The sequence below is a fragment of the Pyrgilauda ruficollis genome, unplaced genomic scaffold (genome assembly GCF_017590135.1).
Source record: "Pyrgilauda ruficollis isolate IOZ18807 unplaced genomic scaffold, ASM1759013v1 scaffold18, whole genome shotgun sequence".
NCBI lineage: Eukaryota > Metazoa > Chordata > Aves > Passeriformes > Passeridae > Pyrgilauda > Pyrgilauda ruficollis.
The window spans coordinates 9,578,541-9,597,459 of NW_024516984.1; the positions used below are offsets into that span (position 1 = coordinate 9,578,541).

The 18,919-nt window shown below is 37.8% G+C and overlaps 1 protein-coding gene across 2 annotated transcripts; it reads left to right on the plus strand.

The window, feature by feature from the left end:
• Positions 1 to 1,641: 1,641 nt before the first annotated feature.
• On the plus strand, positions 1,642 to 17,525 carry LACTB2 (lactamase beta 2). 2 transcript variants are annotated; one of them, XM_041464437.1, is made up of 7 exons: positions 1,642 to 1,901; positions 2,411 to 2,574; positions 3,877 to 4,000; positions 6,735 to 6,913; positions 10,801 to 10,949; positions 12,683 to 12,760; positions 15,346 to 17,525. In XM_041464437.1, exons 1-7 carry the CDS (start codon positions 1,780 to 1,782, stop codon positions 15,418 to 15,420), a joined length of 891 nt encoding a protein of 296 aa, XP_041320371.1. In that variant the 5' UTR covers positions 1,642 to 1,779; the 3' UTR covers positions 15,421 to 17,525. The 2 variants fall into 2 exon arrangements, with proteins under 2 accessions (XP_041320371.1, XP_041320370.1); XM_041464436.1 differs by having other exon boundaries at positions 1,643 to 1,901; positions 12,683 to 12,764.
• Positions 17,526 to 18,919: the final 1,394 nt, after the last annotated feature.

Here is an 18,919-nt window from a genome sequence, read left to right on the forward strand (position 1 = left end):
ACTAAACTAAACTTTACCTGAAGACTGAAAATAGGATGAATGTACCAATAGCTATACAAATATGCTACAGAAATAGCATAAGAGGGTACCTCAGGATTAGGTAAATTCGGGTCTAGTCACAGTTTCTTACAAAAGAGCATACAGGCAAATTATATGGGGAGACACTAGAATATTGTGTATGGGGTTTTCTTGATTATTTCAACAACATACCTGCACACATAGAAGCTTCTTTCCTTTGACCTGAAACATCCCTTCTGTCGTCTGTAGTTCATGCTTTAAAGAGCATGAAAATAAAAAATAAATGTAGTGGTTTTATATCTCAAATAAGTAAATGGGTATCCCAAATAAGTAAAGATTTTTCAGATAAATCAAGGAAATTAGCTTGAAGGCCTAAGTATAGGAATTACCAGCAGCAGTGGTACAGTTTCTGGCTGTGGCTTTGTATTGCTATGATCACCTTGTAACAGGTACCATATGAGATTCTATGTAAGTATAAAACAACCAGATAATATTTGAAATTCTAATATTAGTAAAGTTACCTGCAGTAATATTACCTACTTTTATTTTGGGTTAAATTATGTTTATTCTTCATTTATATGTAGTTTAAGGAGAGAACAAATCTGCCCTATTTTTTTAACAATGTCACTTGAAAGGCAATTAATCAGGGGTTTCAGAGGAGCCACCACAAAGCCAAACAGGTAAATCTCAGCACCTTGCAGGATCTACAATGAATGCTGCTTGCAAACACATTATTTCTACTTGGATGACAGTGACACAATTTCACAAAATCACAGAATGGCTGAGCTGGGGAGGGACCACTGGAGTTTATGTTTGAAGCCCCCAGCTCAAGCAGGGCCACCTAGAGCCAGGTGCCCAGGACTTTGTGCAGATGAGTTTTGAGCATCATCAAGGATGCAAACTGCACAACCTCCCTGGGCCCCCTGCCAGCTCTTGGTCACCCACACAGTGACAAAGTGTTTCCTGATGCTCAGAGCGACCATCCTGTGTTCCAGTTTGTGCCCATTGCCTCTGGTGCTGGCGCTGGGCACCATGACAGGACCTGAGGCAATTGCCCTGTGACAGAGCCTGGCTCTGCCCACTACACACCCTCTCTTCAGGTTTTTACACACGATGAGATTTTCCTGAGCCTGTTCTTCTCCAGGCTGGACAGTCCCAGCTCCCTCAGCTTTCCCTCACAAAAGCGATGCTCCAGTCCCTTCATCACCTTAGAGGCCCTTTGCCGGACACTCTCCAGCAGCTCTCCAATTTTATTAAAAATTTATCCTAGATAGCTGCTATGTGCCGTGCGGGAGCACACGCAGTTCCTACACCCCCTGTAAGCAGGCGCGCTCCTGGGATACAGAGACAGTGCGTCTGTCTCTTACAACAAATTTCTCTGCAAAAAGCCGGCAGAGGGACATGCCTCTCACTGGGCAGCAGCGAGGCACCGAGCCGGCACGGAGAACTGAATGCCACCGAGAACGGGCCTCCTCCACGCGGGAGAACTTCATCCGACTGGATCACCACAGCGCCCACCGTTAGGAGCCGGCTTTTAGCCGCACGCCCGGCCCGCCCTGGAACGGAAGGAGCCGCCCCACGGGCGGGCGGAAGGCGCCGGGCCGAGCCCCGGGAGGCGGAGCGCGGCCGCAGAGGCTTCCGCCCTGCCGCAGAGCTTCCACCGTGCCGTAGAGCTTCCCTCAGCTGTGTAGCTTCCGCCCTGCTGTGCTGCGGCGTCGTGAGGGAAGCGGAGCCGGGAGCTCGGGGCCGTTCGCTGCAGAAATGGTGTCGCTGCTGCCACGCATCGAGCGGCTCTCGTCGCGGGTGGTGCGGGTGCTGGGCTGCAACCCGGGGCCCATGACCCTGCAGGGCACCAACACCTACCTGGTGGGCTCCGGGCACAGGTACCGAGCCTGCTCGGAGAACGGGGCAGGGCAGGGCCCCAGGCTCCGCTGCCCCGGCCCCGCTTGGGGCTGCCTCCAGCTCGAGAGGCCGCTACCGGCCTGTTCCCAAATCCCTTAGTCAGCGCTAAAAAGAGGAAAGAAATCGTACGTTTGGGGAGCTAGTGCCCGGAGGCGGCTTGGGCGGGTGGGATATGGAGTCTGGTCCGGGCGACCCTTGGGCTGAGGCCGGGAATTCAGTGAGAGAGGCGAACGTGTGCCTCAGGTACTAAACGGTGGCTTCTGCCACTTGTCGCGGAGTTGTGAGTGTATGGCCGACACTTATTACTTATTCCACTTTTTAAATTGTTATGCTACGGGGGTGGAATGCCAAGAGGCAAAAGGTGGTGTCTGGATATGGAGACATCCATTATTGCTAAATTTCTATCTGTTGGCTTGTTTTATTAATATTACTTGACTGTTACATGAACACTCTTTATTCTCTCCCTCCCTTTTTTGTGGTCTGTGTGTAGAAGAGTCCTTATTGACACTGGAGAGCCAGCTATTCCTGAATATATCAGCTGTTTAAAGCAGGCACTGTCAGACTTCAACATCGCCATTCAAGAAATTTTAGTGACACACTGGCATCGTGACCATACTGGTGGAATACCTGATATCTGCAAAAACATTCCGAGTGGTAGGCCAGAGATTTCAGATATTGCTGAAAATGTTAAACACATGACAAGAAAAACATTAACTGAATGTTTCTGTGCAAATCAGCTGGATTTTTCTTCTGGAATTGTTGTATAAACTGCATGCAATTTCATGATTCTGCTGCAGTGTGTAGATTGAGAGCAATGAATAATCTGAATATAATATTTGTGGTACTATAGGTTTTCTTCAATACCTGTGCATAATTTCATAGTGAATTTTTCTTATGTGTGAATAATGAAAACCTAGATTACTATCAGTGTGGTACTAAGAGATGTGAGAAAAACTTGAAAAACTGCTTCTGTTCTACTTGGGCAGCAGTGATATATTTATTGTTATTTTCACTTTTGTAAAAACAAATAGCTTGAATTTTGAAAAAGAAATGTGCATAACGTTTGGAGTTCCTTACAGGAGCCCTTTAGTTGCTGACAAATTCATAAGCCTCAGAGCATGAGGGGAAAGCAGTAGGGCAGTGTGCAAGTAAAGTCTGATCTAAAAATGTGTATTCCATGTTGATAAACAGTAGGAGACATTTCTGTGTTGGCACCTGAGAAGAGAATAAGCAGAATGGATAATGTGGTAATTCTTAACATTGTTGGACTTTGTCACAAGCTTTGTCACAGGCTTAATTTTGTAAAGTTGCCAGGTGCTTATCTGCAATGAAGCCTGGGCACTACTGAAAACAGTTGGTGTCTTGGTGAGGATTTTGGGCTTGCCAGCCTATCAATGTGGCTGTAAAGACTAGCAAGGGATGTGAATGCCTTTCTGAGTTGCTATCTGTAGCTGTTCCAGCCAAGGTGTTTGCGTTTTGTGCACTGTTCAGAATGATAAAAGCTGAGAGAGGTTGCTGGTCAAAAAGTCTTCATCCAATTTTAGACAAATGTTGAGTGATGCTTCTGTAAATCATAAAGCAAAATATGAGGGCCGAAATCTTAGTGGCGTTGTAAAAACTTGGGGGAATTGGCTCATCAGTCAAGAAGGAACATTTGTAAAATATAATAATTACTGGTCTTTATTAATTTCATTTGAGGTTTTTTTCCCAACTTCAAATTTGTCAGTGGTAGAGAGTGCTGTATTCAGGATCAGTGGCTTTCACTGTTTCGTGGTTTTGGCTCTGGAATAAGGCTGCTCTACAAATATAAAGTTACTTCACAGAATTTAGTTTTTTTTAGTTTTGTATTCATACTGTGTGATAATAGTACTTATTCAAAAAGTAACCTGTCTGTGGAATTACCTTTGTTAATGACAAATTCAAAACATAATTTTCTTTGCTTTCCTTAAATATTAGACTCAGCATATCGCATATGTAAGCTCCCTCGTGTCCCTCATTGTGAAGAAACAATAGAAGGAGGACATAAATATTTTTATCTTAAAGATGGAGATGTGATAGAGACAGAGGGAGCCACACTCAGGTAACCATGAATTTCTTCAAGTTCCTTTTTCTTCAGAATTTTGACATGTACATGTATCCTAATTTCTAATGATTGCCAGTCCATCCACCTAATCTTATCAGCACGTACGCATGTAGGCTTCCTATCACGATCCAGCAGGATTTGTTAATACAAAGACATTGTTTTTATGAATGAGAATTATCAAAAATTAGCCTTTGGATTTTGTCTTTAGACTCAGCAGAGAAATTAACAATATTTCCCTAGAAAAACACTTTCTGCAGGAAAATCAAATAGGATTTTACATACTTTCTCATCACCCTTATATAATTAGTTACTATTAAAATTGTGGAAGTCTGTAGTAGTCTGGCTGGATTATTTAGCATGCTTTTCTTTTTACTTTAAAAATATATTCCTAGGAGACTAAAACATTCAGTACTTAAAATGCTAAATTTTAGACCTTGAACCTGTGAGATTCTTGTAGGGTGCCAGTTTTGGAGGACTTCTTTCTGTGGCACATACTGTCTATAATGTTAGTCTGGATGAGTGTGAAACAGAAAGCTACTGTGCCTCATGGAAGCACACACACAATAAAAAGTTCTGACCATTCTGTTTTCAGACTCCTTTCACTAACAAGGCATTATTCTTATAAGGACAAAGTTTGCCTGTTTTCCTCATTTTAGATGGGAACTATATCCCACTTGTAGAATATGTCACTTGGTTGATTGCAAGGAAAAAAACATTTAAGAAGAAAAGGGAGTGTTTTGTCCAAAAGCATTTTATTTCAATAGTGTAAAAATAGAAGTAAAAAGCATCTTATATTGCATACTGAAGACCTTTCACTACCCTAAGTGGCCTATGTTTGGACAAAAATTTGGAGATGGAAAATAATTTTTTTTTTATTTCAATCCAAGTGAGTCAAGGATTAGCACATTTTGAAGTTTGGGATTGTGGAGGACCAGGCATAGGCATGTTTTGTCTCAGACATTCTGACTGGAGACAGGGAAGTTGTGATTGGCAGGGTGAGTCCTCTGGAGGTGGAACAGCATGGTCCTGAGCCAACTTCCTGTTCTGCCTTCAGGTTCAACAGTGCCTCCACCAGTCCCCCACCTCAGCATGGTGCCTGGAGGGCTCAAAGAGGCTGGCTGTGCTGGTGTGGGAGTTGGGAGCTTGTTGAAGGGTGTTGTAAAAATGCAGGGCTTGCAGCCAACACCTGTGAGAAGTTTGTTGTGACAATTAGGAGATTGTTGAAGTGTGTCCTCAAAGTGAAGGGCTTCTTCTGAGAAAGCAGTCTTCTTCTGAGACCAGATAGTGGGCTAGTTTATACCAGAAAGCATGGGAGTTCACATGGTGTCCTTGTTGATCCTGAAGAGAATTTATAACAAACATCACAGCCCCTATGGGTGGTTGCACTACGGGTAATGCAGCCAAACTTTATGGTTGACTAAAAGCATGTATTCTCACCTGGATTAATTCAGTAACCACCTCAAGGATACTCCTAGACCCACCACTGGTTCCAAAACAGCAGTATCTGCATGTTACATTTTAGTTAGCAAAATTCAGGTGTCAGGTTTTCAAGTTGTGCCACAGCAAGGGGGCAAGGCACGCTGGCAGCACCTCTCCACACACTGTGTGGCATTCTCTTTCTGCTGTTTTTTCATGTTAGTGGTTTGGCTTCCTGGTGAAATTTCATCAAGAACTGAAGGATACCATATCCCAAAGGTGAGCCCATCAACTTGATTTTGATGTTGCTTCCACAGGGCAATGGTTCACCTGCTTTCTGCTGAGCTCAGTATTCAGTAGGATCTGGAAGTCTTTGCATCAGATGATGCTGCACTTGTAGTCTCCCAGCCCTGCATCACCTTGGCTGGGAGCTGTGTAGCCTTGCCCTGTACACCACCCTTGGCACCAGCTCTGTCAGTTCCTGATCACTGCTTTGATGCATCTGCCATTAACGAGATGGTTCTAATGAATGTCAGCAGTGATGCTGATTGGAGTTGTGTTATTTCAGTCTGCATCAGCCTCAGCATAAGGTCCTTCTGCTTTTCAGAAATCATTGTGAAAGGACACCCCAGTGCAGCTCCTTGGCAGCTCAGGTTACCATATACTATAAATGTACCCACTGTCCCTTTGCTGCATGCTCATACACTGCTTGTCCAAGCTGTGGGTTCTGAATCCTTACCATGCAGGTGTTTAATGACCTGCACATCAAACAGCTGAAAGACCATGGTTCTCTTTATTTGACAGCTGTGCTATGGGGCTTTCAAGGAAAGATAAATTTTTGGAGACTGAACTTTATTTGGGTCGGGTTCAGAAGTTTGTAGTTAATTTCTAAATGAATAGGTATCATCCTTACCCTCCTTCCAAAGTACAGTGTGTATGTCAAGAACTTCAAGTGTTTCAATATGGAAATAACATGTCCATTTTATTTTTTAAAGCTTCAGAATAATGCCCTCTATAACAGAAATTCTGCATGGCTAGTCAGCTCCTTTAATGCACTTGTATTATAGTGTGTCATGTAAGTAAAAGCATGCTAGAGGTGATTGGTGTTCTCTAGATGGTATTAGAAAATGGATTGGGATTAGGCAAAGTAATACCTGTTTACATCAACTTTTCAGCCTTTTTTGGTCAATTTTTTCTTGTTCTTGTTTGCAAGAACTGCTTTGCAAGTGTATTATTTTACCATCATTTGTTCTGGCTTCAAAAATGAAGTATATATGCTGTATGAAAAACATATGCTTTTTTATTCTTTGAGCAGAGTTTTATATACACCAGGACACACTGATGATCATATGATTTTACATCTAGAAGAAGAAAATGCTGTATTTTCCGGTGACTGTATTTTAGGGGAAGGAACAACAGTAATAGAAGATCTGTCTGATTACATGAAAACTTTGAAAAAGTTGTTAGAAATGAAACCAGATTTGATTTATCCAGGTAAGTGGTTTTGATTTTAACTGCTCTCTTTTACTGTGTAATTTTTTTTAAATCTCCTCTAAGAATTTGAGAACTATTATTACAATCAAACATCACTCCTGATGTAACAATTCAATTTAATAAGCCATAAGCTGAGCTGACTTTGTCATGGTGATTTGCAAAACTTGAAAATTTTCAGTGATGGGTATCTTTCTTAAATTTCTCCATTTCAGGGTGGGTCTTGTCCTTCTATGCCCAAAGACTCCAGGGGCCATAATCTTTCACTGTTGGAATCGTTCAGTGGCAGATTTAATTTTCTTATATTACTCTATCCCTGTGCTTGAATGTTATCCTGGAAAAAAAAATAATAGTTGTTCTTTTGTTCCTTTTCATCCCCACATACACTCTCAATGTGAGTAACCTAGTCTTATTATTTGAGAGTTGTGTGTCCTTTGCAGTACAGATTAATCACAAATACATCTTGGAAAGCTGCAGAACTGTAGAATGGTAGTTTTAGTAAATGATTTAGGTTCAATCTGAACAAGAACCAGGAGGCCAAAAATGTTCTAAAAATAAGTTGCCTGTTGATTCATTCTATGGATTTCCTATAATTCTTTTCCTCTCTCTTCTTCAAACATTGGGAATGCATTTACTTTTCATATATACCATGTCTGTTTGACAAGACTACATTTTAAGAATTCATTATGTAACTACAGTTTAAGCTCCTCATTTTCTTTTTCAGAGCTACATCTCAGGATTTTTTCTAACTTTTTCAGTTTCATCTTCAACTTGTACTTGTTCAACAAGCTGCTGTATCTATGTTATCAATTGTGTCTTTTTCCTTTAGCTATCTATGTTTAGCCTACTCTCTTGTGTTCACTCTTAAAATAGCTTTCTTTTATTGTGTCCTTTATGATCTTGGCATAAAAATGCTGTTTAAGAAAAGCATTCTTACATATTCTGTAGATGTGGAGGTTGATGTAGACAGAATAGTGACTTGGTCATATTTATTGACTTAATTGACTAAACTAATCATTAAAACTAACAAATTTTTAGCCTCCAGAATCTCAACCAAATGTTTTTCTTTCTTAATACCTGCAAAATGCAGTCTGTTCCTGTAACTGAATTTCTGCCTTCCCATATATGACAAGTTCTGTTTGGTTTATCAATTTTATCTGTTGTATTTCACTCTGTTCTTAATGGTTTTGTATCTAGATTACACATTCACCAAGGCTGAACATGTGTGCTCTTTATTTGTGTTTGTTACTGTTTTAACTGTGTTCTTACTGGACTTCCAATTAGGAAGCCATGACATCATGCATTTTCAGTGATGATAGTTCCAAACCATCTTAATACTTAAATCATTTTCTTTTTACATCCATGCACCACAAAATGTACATGCAGTTGTGCAAAAAGTGCTATTGCCCAATCAGAACAATTGGTGATACTGTTGGGTATAACTGCAGCAGAAGTAGTTTCCTTTACCAATACATTTTATATAAGCCAATCACTCTGTGCTGCAGTAATCGGTCTTCATAATTCTTGAACTGTTTCCTCCACCAATGCTTTAGCACTCATGTGGTAGTCTCAGAATTGCACGAATTTTGGTAACAAACTGACTGCTGGCTACCTGACAGTAGGTGAATTTTGTCAATCATTCCCCTTCTATGTTTCTTTTTTAATTTAATGTGGGAGTGACTCAGGCACAACACTCAGGATATCTAATTACAGATAATATTTGATGAGAATCCTTGGGAGAAGAAAAGGGCATTTTAGTCAGCAGAGGGCTCCCCATCCTGTATAATAAACAATATTCCTTGGTAATACAGAAAAAAATGGTACCGGCATTAGGAATTTGTGGAAGATTTCATGACCCAACTGCTTTCTTCACCTCTGTCCTTTGTGCTGTAATTTAAAGTAAGAGAATGTCACACTTCACAATGTGTTATGAGGAAATAATATGAATCTGTCTGAAATTAAAGCTGAATTCATGGAAAGGCAGTCATATTTTGAGAGTGCTTTTCATATGCTCAGAAACATTTTACTTTTATTCAGATATTAATCCATTTATTCATTTATAAATAAATAGCTGTACTGCTGTCCCTGAAAAATGATGGATGGGAAAGTTCCACATCTGGATTTAGTTCCAGGCTTTCTGAGATCATTTTAATGTACATATATGCATACACCACAGCTACGGATCAGATGATGTAATGGATATGAAGTCCCTTTAACTTTGCAAAATGCGGGCTCCATTTCAGGTTCTGACTTTGGTCTTGTAGTCTAAGTCACTTAAATCACTTGGAAGAATAGGGCCAGGTTTTAAGAATGCCTTGTGATTCCATGTGCAACCCTTAATTTTGATTACTTCAGTGAGACTTTGGTCATTAGAGAACGCAATAGAATGGACAGTTAACATTACAGTCTCTGCTGTGTATATCTTTGTTTTTTCCTAAATTTTTTTTCAGTTTTGTATAAATGGTAGCAGTGGAGATACTGTTATACTTGTAATTTATTTTGTAAGGAAAAATAGCTTCATATTAAGTATGTTTGAAATCATTAAATATAAATGCATATGCCAGTATAGCTTTATGTTTACACATTACATATCTTTTATTTATAATACTTACTTAAACAAGGTAAGTTTCAATGTATGCTTAGTAATTTCAGACATGCTGAAGTAAGTGTGTAAGTTGAGATGTATAAATATTTTGACTTACAGAAGGATAGATTCTTTTGACACTTTAGTTCAAAACATGAAAAATCAGTTGCTCTTTTTCTATAAGCTGCCTGTCATCAGGCGAAATAAGCTTTGATTTTAAAAGCTTAAAATTTAAAAACCCATTTAATCAGTAAACCTAAAAGTACAAGTAAAGAATTATGGTGATTTTTTTAATAGTTTGAGAACCCCAAAAGAAACTGATTATGATGATACCAAATAACTTCTTAAAGAAAGCTATATTTTTTTACGGTAGTTTCTTTTCTACTAATTTCATAAATTACTTAGAGTTTGCACACAGAGGGCAGAGCTGGAAGTTGCTGCTGCTACTTCAGGTGAGTTGTACAGGCAAAGAAATAGGAAACCTTGCTATAAAAAGTATGTGATGAATGTTTGTGCAAGTCAATTCCTCTAAAGTTTGGTGCTTTACCAATTAAACCTTTTCATAATGTGATTCAAAGACCTTTAAGTAAGTTGAACATTTCTGATCTGCCACAGTCAGTCCAGGGAAAAATATGTTTTGCTTATTAACCAGCCAGACGTTATATGATCCACCTATAACTTTGCCTGTGCCTTTCACTTTTCCTGCCCTGACACATTCTGACCACCTCACTTATTTGTTTTCTATTTTTTTTATCATACTCATGACAGTGTTTTTAAAGGTGTAAAATACAGTGTATTAATCAGTTTTGAAGATTTGTTCAGGAAAATTACCTGTCACAATTAAAGATGTCACCTTGGTGTTTGCCCTAGCAGGACAGTAGTACCTGAGTCATTTGCATCAGCCATTATTGTTCAAAGGCCAGTATCAGTTTAAATCATTAGTGTCAATATCCTTTGGGGAGAGGAAGATAGGCAAACAGAGATAATACAGTAATCTAAATCTCATTTTTTAAATCTGCTCAGCAGTGAACTCCTTTCCTTTTTTCTAATGGCCTGAAGTAGTCTTCCCTTGCTTTCCTTATTCCAACTGAAGTATTCCCTTTTCCCCATTCAGACTTTCAATATCCTAATTCTTCCTTTCCATCTTAATGCTTTGCAGATGCAGACTGTAATACAGACATTCAGATGTTTTTCTCATGGCTTTTAAGTCTACTAAAGTTTACATAAGAATGTTTCAATTATTCAATAGCATACTTAATTACAAATGTAAGTAATCGTGCTCTGGTACATGTGTTTTGATTTTTAGGCCATGGCCCAGTAGTACGTGATGCAAATACTAGAATCCAAAACTACATTTCTCACCGACTTGCACGTGAACAGCAAATTCTAAATGTTTTCCAGAAGAATACTGGGAAATCATATACATCCTCGGAGCTTGTAAAGATGGTATACAAGGTAATTGTTGATCAAAAGTTTTTAGGTCAAACTAAAGAAAATTGAGATTAGGTTCATAAAACTTGTATGTAACAGTAATGGTCTTTGAGTGAAAATCCTGGTGGCTCTTCGAAAGGGATAAAAAAATATTTCTGCCTGTTCAGGGTTCAGTTATGACTGTGCCTTTAAGCACTTGTTTAAGCACTTAATTGGAGTGAGGCCCACATGATTCTTACAAACTTGTTTAACTATCCAAGTCTTAGGCACAGTTTAATAAGACTAAGTAAAAATTAAATTGTAGTGCTTGGTTCAAAGTGAAAGGTATGACATGCCTGTTAGTTGTGGATTTCCTAAAGTGTGTTTGGGGTCTCCTGAAGAATGGTTGAAAACTTTGAGTTCCTGATTTATCAGTAGGTTACAGGTGAACTGCAGTTCCACCGCACAGAGAAGGATTTGCAGCTCATATGTTGCATAGCTTGTATATGTCTTTACACTGGTGTAAGAATACTTTGTTGCTACTTCATCATTCTTCATGTAACCTCTTCATTTTTTCCCTGTGGTGTGGGGTTGCCCTCCTAACGAGCAGAGGTAAGAGATACAGTATTTCTGCTGTGGAGGAAGATGTCAAAGTTGCCAGTGGCTGTGCCTTTTGAACTGGTCTGGAACGGCTTCACAGTTCATTTTTAGTGGTTCTGCTGATACCTAGTTTCCAAAAGAATTACTATATCACAGTGAACGTTTTGCACTGCTGATGACCTATAGCCATTCAGTTTCTGCAGTTCTCCTACCTGATGAACTAGGTTTTAAGTATAGAGCTGTTCTCATGTTTCTGTAAATCACAAACCACTTGTCCTGTCTATATAAGATTTTTTTCAGTACTATTACAGCTTGATACTACAAAAAAAAAAGTATATGCTTTCAAAGTATTCTCAAGGTTCACAGTTTATTTAACTAGTTTTCTAGTGAATTTTCCTGCCACACATATTATTTGAAGAACTTTTTAATTTTCAAAAAGGGAAAAAAGAGCTTTACCTTTAGGATGATAGAACTGGAGAGGAGGATTTTGAGCAGTCGTCATACAATCATAGAATGGTTTGGGTTAAAAGGGATGTTAAAGGTCAGCAATTTTTTCCATCACCCCTGCCATGGACAGAGACACCTTCCACAAGACCAGGTTGCCTAAAGCCCCATCCACCTTGTCCTTGAACCCTTCTAGGGATGGGGAGTCCACAGCTTTTCTGGGCAACAGGTGTTACTGCTTTTTACAAAATGAGCATTGAAGAATTGTAAGAGATATTTTGTCCTCTTAAAGCTGTTATTTTTTTTTATTGTTTATTTGTTTACAGATACTAATTGCCATAGGATGTTTAAACCTTTGCAAATGTTGTCACGGAATAGAAGGGACAGTTGTCTGGAGAAATGCATCATAAATTTGTCTTTAAAAATATTCAGCTACACTGACAACCCAGGGCAGATCAAGCTCAGAAGAGAAGTCTTCTTAAGTGCTGGCCAAAGTTTTCATCATAGAAATGTATAATGCAAAGTAAACAAAAATGTGTTGTAGACTGCTCATTTAACTGGTGTAAAGTTGATTTACTCATCTTAGTTTCCTGTTGTTACATAACTCACTGAATGTTCCCATACTGATTCAGGGGAGGAAAATCTGTGGTAATAAACCATGGATTCCATATATTGAAAAAATAATTGATGGGTATTTAAACAAATATAAAATGCATATTTTTTGTTTCCATTAGGAAATCCCTGAGAATTTACTTCCAGCAGCAGAACATAACCTCCTAGTCCACTTGAAGAAGCTGGAAAAAGAAGGAAAAGTGTGTAAGTTCTGGAAGGAGGGTCATTTTCATTTTGATGTTCTATGCCCTATTTCTTATATTATTTTATTGCGTTGTTTTCTAGGGGAAAAAAAATGCAATTTTTTGCAGTAGCTGACCATCAGACAAGTTAAAGTAATGTACAGAATGGTTGTACAGTATTCACAAACTTTTAGAAAATATTTTACTAAGTATTTGAGTGCTTAGAGCTCAGATTACTGCAATGCATATACCTTTGAATTTTTACTTAAAACATACCGTAGAATACATTGCTAATGCTAGCATTTATACTTTTTTGCTTTTTCTAAATATGCACGTATGCAGCATTTTATGGGTTTACATTTAAGTTTCTGCCCATGCTAAATATTTTGCCTGTTTTTGTGTGCATGTGTTACAGAGATGGTTAAAGTCATGCAGTGTAAATTTTTGCAATTACTGATTAGTACAGTACCTAAGTAGAGCTGCTGGATTTAGTTTAGTGTTTTTACACTGTGCCTTTACTCATAGTGAACAAGGCGAAGTATTGTTTCTGTAATGCCATGTGCATATGGAAATGTTACTCAGCTAAAGCTTAGGAAAATATTTCTTCCTGTACAATACATGACTGCACTCAGGACTGTCTATTTATAAGTAAATAATTGCATTAATTTACAGCGGTTGCAGATTTTTACCAATTACCAACCTGAATAACTACATGAAATTAGTGTATTTTTTTCAACTTAGACCCTCTGTTTATCTTACTGATAGAATGGCTACTAGGTACTAACTGAACAATTGAGACTGAATTTTTGTAGTAATGATAACAACCTGCTTTTTATTCAAGGAAAATGGAATAGAGTTACATGAATACAGTCATCACTGAAGTATAGAAAATGTTCTCTTTGGGCTTATTTTGTGCAGAATGCCATGGAAACTTTACCAGCATGGTACTTACTGCACCAGCTTTTAAGTATTGTCTCAGTTTTTGGTTATTAACATACATCATTGATCTATGCATTTCTCCAATTTTGTGCTACCAGATTCATCAAGGGCATGAGGTGCTGTTGACCGTTTATCCCTTCACTCACAAAGTAGTTCAAGCAACAGCTTTTTCTGTTGAGATCAAATAGTGGATAAATTAACTTTTTCTTTAAAGGTAGTCTTCCCTACAAGAGTGTCTTCATTTTGAATGCCCAGGAAATAATTTGGTTGAGTGAGCTGTTGACATAAGGGTTTGTTTTCTCAAAGCCACCCTTTTCATGTTTACTGAACAAAAATAACTCAGTTTTTCTCAGAAATCACATTTTTGTTTTGAAGAGAGACCAGATGCAGTCATGTATCTGTTCACGAAGTATCAGCTATTTGAAATTATTAGAAAGGTTAAATAATTAGAGGAGATGCTAATCAGAATAATTCTTGGGACTCTCCTATTCCATTTGGAGGCCCTTGATTCAGATGTGTCTTGCTTTCCTGGAAGACAAGACGTGCCCTTTGAAGTTTGTTTTGTTTTTTAAACTTGAATTTGTGGGCACAAACAAAGTGAGAAGCAATCTCATCAGAGCACTTGGGGTTGCTGAATTTTTAAATACAAGCTTAGACCCAGACCTATGGTAAATGCTTAACATCACGTGACCTTTACCCATTTTTCAGTTCAAATTAAGGGCAACTGTTGGGGAAGACTGATTCTGTTGATTCTGAGCACGTAGCATTCAAATGCTTGTGTCCTCATGGTACTTGCTCATTTGATTTTAATATCCTTTGATGCCCTTTCCACATTTTCCAAGACTTTGCAGCATCTCAAGTTTTGTTCTCGTTATGGAGGACTTGAGCTGTAGACATAACACTGTCTTGCTTAATTTTCTCCAAACATTTTTCTAAAGGAACATCTTGTCAGTATCAATAATGAATGTGACAGGCATATTACAACCTTACAAGTGAGTTACTCACTGCAAATGATGGCCATATGCTGCCTGCTGCAGTCATTAATTACCCACTCAATACTAGGGATTGCGGATTTTGTCAGTACATATCTTTTATAACTGCAATTGGAAGCAACATTGCCTCTTAATTCAAACAAAAATGTTGTTCTTGTTACTTGAAACAGAAATAATGTCTTGTAAGCAGGAGTGTGGCACAATGCACATGTGTAAGCTTTATCCCATGGTTGGATATAAATAATTTGGTCATTGTTTCACATCATAGCTGATGAAGAGATAAAAATAATTTATCTATTCTTAATTTAAGAGCACAGACTTTTTTCCGTCTAAAGGTTATGCATTTCAGAAAATGCAACAAGCACTCTACTACCTCAGATTTCTTAATATCTAGAAAGTTTAATATACCAAAATTTAAATAACTAGAGGATTATTAAGACCTTTTTATTAATCACTCTTTATACTGCTAGGTTACACTGTGAAATAGTTAATATTTGTCACCTTCAGTTAAAACTGAACACTGCCATGAAGGAAAGTATTTCATAGTTTTAATAATAAATGTCATGTGTAGACATACATATTCATGTACAGGTTAAGTTTGGGAAAATCTAATGTTTGTAAATAAAATCTAAGTATTGGTTTGTAACTAATTTGGTTTCTTTTTCTTAACAGTACGTGATGAAACTCCCAGCTTCAGATGGAAAAACAATTTATAAATTAGGCAAGATTGCCCAGGAATATATTTAATTTGCATGGTTGCTGTATGAAAAATGATAACAATGAGCTGGGACTATATGTAAAATAAAAACTAATTTTTACTTGGTTTTTTAAAAAGTGGTAACAATTTTAAAGCAATGTTACAGTAAGTTAACTGATGTTTTTCACATTCTACTTTATTGGAATTTTAAAATACTCTGGTGGGTACTGAGTTAGTAAAATGGAATGAGTGTGAAGAATTGAATCCTACCTTTCTTATAAAGTGCTGAGTTTTATCATTGGTGGCAAAAGACAAATAGCAAGATCTTATAAACTTAATATTATAGTATCTTAAAGCAGTATTATAAACCAAATAAATCACATATATGAAAGAAATCTCTAGTAAAAAAAAAAAAACAGGAAATACCTGTTTTCACCTGCTTGTGCTTCTCAAAAAATGTTTTCTAAGAAGTTATTTGTACATTCTAAAAAACCAGGTTATTTTTTGCTCACAGGTGTAATACTGGGGTTTATGTTCCGTTTCTAAGTCAACTGACTGTACTTGTCTTTGCTGGTTGCTCAGTGCAATAGGTTTTAACAAACACTATAAGTAATTGTAGACTTTTGGGTTTTTTTGGTGGAAACACCATTTCTATGGAATTCATACAAATAATTCATTAATTTTAACTAACAAGTGTCAAAAAATGCACAGAATTGGAGCAGACTCTTAAATTCTTTGTAAGATTCTGCAAGAATGTGATTAAAAAGTTGTATAAATTAAGATATGTATTACACACCATATGAAATTTTGCTGTTAATCCACTTAAAGTAGAAATACTTTAACTAAAAGGTTGTATTTGGTTGTAAAATACTGTACAGTGTATTAAAATATGTTTGGAGATTAATTTAAACTGCAAGTTTTGTTCTCTGTGAACCTTCCACTTGCAGAATAGTACATAAATATTTGCATTACTTTGTCTGTTCAAAGTGTGTGACATATGATGATATATATATATTTCCTATAGTATTACTCAGCCTTAAAAACAAAAGCAGATATGAGATGTTTGAAAACACCAAGGACGAATGCATGTCCTTGAAAACCTTTGACCACTCAGTCCTGTACCCTCATTTGTGAAACATGCATATATGTTTGGGTACTTCAGGCATGTCTTAATAATTGACATTGTGAAGCTGATGGCAGTTGTTCTGATCAGCTGAGACAAATCCAAAACAAAAATACTCACAGGAATAGCAACCCAAAACAGGAATAGCAACCCAAAACTGAAATCATATTCTGAGGTAGTGGGCAGACCCCTGAAGAAGGGAAATAATTACTTTCTGTAAAAATGATGCTTCTTGCAAACGTCATTGATCTGAAATTTGGCCACATCATGACACATGCTCACTTTTGACTTTTTCTGCAATGCCATTTTGAGGTCTTTCTCAGGTCTGCTAGGTTTCCTTCCTATTCTATTTACTTACATTTTCCAGACACTTTTTATCCCTTCCTCCCACAAACTCTTTTTTTTCCTTCAATTTCTTTTGGAATAATTACTCAGTTTTCAAATGGACTTCTTTCCATTAATAATTAGCTTTCCTGTAGCTATTCCATTAATTTATAGTTACTTTTTCCATTGCTAGGCATAAAAACATAATTATCACTGCTTTTTTGAAAAAGATAAAAAGATAATTCACATACTCTGAATAGTGTCATTTTGCTTCAAGGCAACAGAACTGTCAGTGAAAAGACAGTTTCCTGTCACGAGGTCTGAGAACCTAAGACAGCAGGAAACTGGTATGAAGAGGTGGTGTCTCATTACCTTTCTGAGCTAAAGAAGAAATCTAATGTCACTTAATGATTTTCTTCTGTTTTACTGTAAATTTTGAAATACATGGGAATGGCTTTAGAATGCACTTAAAGAATTGTTGGGACTTGCAGGCAGTGAAGAAAGCAAGAGGACACATATAGAAAACTCCATGTTCTGTGCTGTGCTGCAGCAAACGCCTGATGTCTTCCAAAAAAGAAAAAGGCTGTTTAACCAGACAAGTCATTAATGATTGTGTATGGTGTCTTTGGAATACTAAGAGCAGAAATTGCACTGTTACTAAGATATATATGTATAATAAAGGATATTTGACTATGGCATCTTGAAAAAGTCTCAAAGCTCCTTGTTATGTCAAATGGAGTGTTTATTTTAGAGGTGACAATGTAAGATATGCCATGTATGTACAAAAAGGGGCATTAGTCCTTTCACGTGAATGTGTTCATTTGTTGAGAATGCATTAAAAGTTACAAATAAAAAGAGGGGAGGGGCTATTTCTGTCTTAACAGGTTAGAAGGGCTAATAATACCAGTTGCTGGGATAACTTTCTAAACAGCTGGGGACAGAAGGAAACACAAACCATGTTTCCAACCTTCCTGCCAGCTAATTTCAAGATCCTGTCCTGAGAAGTAACATCATTTGTTACATTTAAGACCTAGACATTTGATGATATATAGCATTTGATTGTATATATCATCATCTTTTTCAAGTTTTCCATTCTGTTACTTGCTGATTTTCTTATTTATATTTGTTTTAAAATATTGTTCTTGGTTCTCTCTCTAAGCATGCTTAAATTCAGGAAAGGTTCCCGAATAGAAAGCTGTTTGTGTCTTGTCGCTGCAGGTGTCATAATATGCTTCCTGACGAAGTCTCCACAACCTTGCCACCTGAAATGCTGTATTTGGTTTGGTTGGGAAGGTTTTGGGACACACATGCACGTGATGGTGGCTTCTGTGATAAGATGCTAGAAACTCCGACTCAGATTGTAGGGAACTTCCTTTCCTAAATAATGTGATCAGTTTGGAGCCTAGTGTTGGAAAATACGGATGCCTGGAAAGAACCATGGCAAACGCAGACCATCCATCCATGGCAAGCAGCAGACTGAGGGTTTACCATCCCATTTTGCCTGAAGTGCCATACAAAACTTCATGTGGCAGAAGAGGAAACTCCTGATAACAGGAAGGTGTGGAAACCTCAGGTGAGGCAACAGGTTGCCTTGTTTTCCATTTCAGTGTAGCAGTTTGCTGTGTAGCATCAGGACAAAGACACAGCCAAGCTGAAACTGAGGGCCTGTATGACAGGATATCTAGCCAGGCACTTGAGACACTAGCTGATTAAAATTTGAGGAAAGCATGTCTTGTCCCACTTCAGTCCTTTTTGTTATGTTCTGTGGAGATGAGATGACCTGATTTCTTTTAAGCCTGAGGTGGGAAATAGATGCAAACTTATATTGCAAAATGGAGTCCAATTTTTATTCCAACCCAGTGTATTTCACAGGTACAGTATATTCCATCCATGACTATACTGTATGCAATCAGGGATATACTTTCACATTGATATTGTTGAAATAATGCCCTGCTTACTTTACATTTACATAATACTGGTACACTCAGGGGATTAAGGCATTTCTAGAATGCAGAACATCTTGGGACTAAAATATGAATGCTCCTTCTGTTTAAACTTTAAAAAAATATCCAGCTGTGAAGGGAAATTTTTCTGTTGCTTTT

Bases quoted from the DNA above. Each gene is read 5' to 3' on its own strand.
- LACTB2 (XM_041464437.1), top strand. From the start codon at position 1,780: ATGGTGTCGCTGCTGCCACGCATCGAGCGGCTCTCGTCGCGGGTGGTG. The intron at 2,575-3,876 runs GTAGGCCAGAGA...CTTAAATATTAG, and splicing joins CTGCAAAAACATTCCGAGTG to ACTCAGCATATCGCATATGT. The intron at 10,950-12,682 runs GTAATTGTTGAT...TGTTTCCATTAG, and splicing joins TTGTAAAGATGGTATACAAG to GAAATCCCTGAGAATTTACT.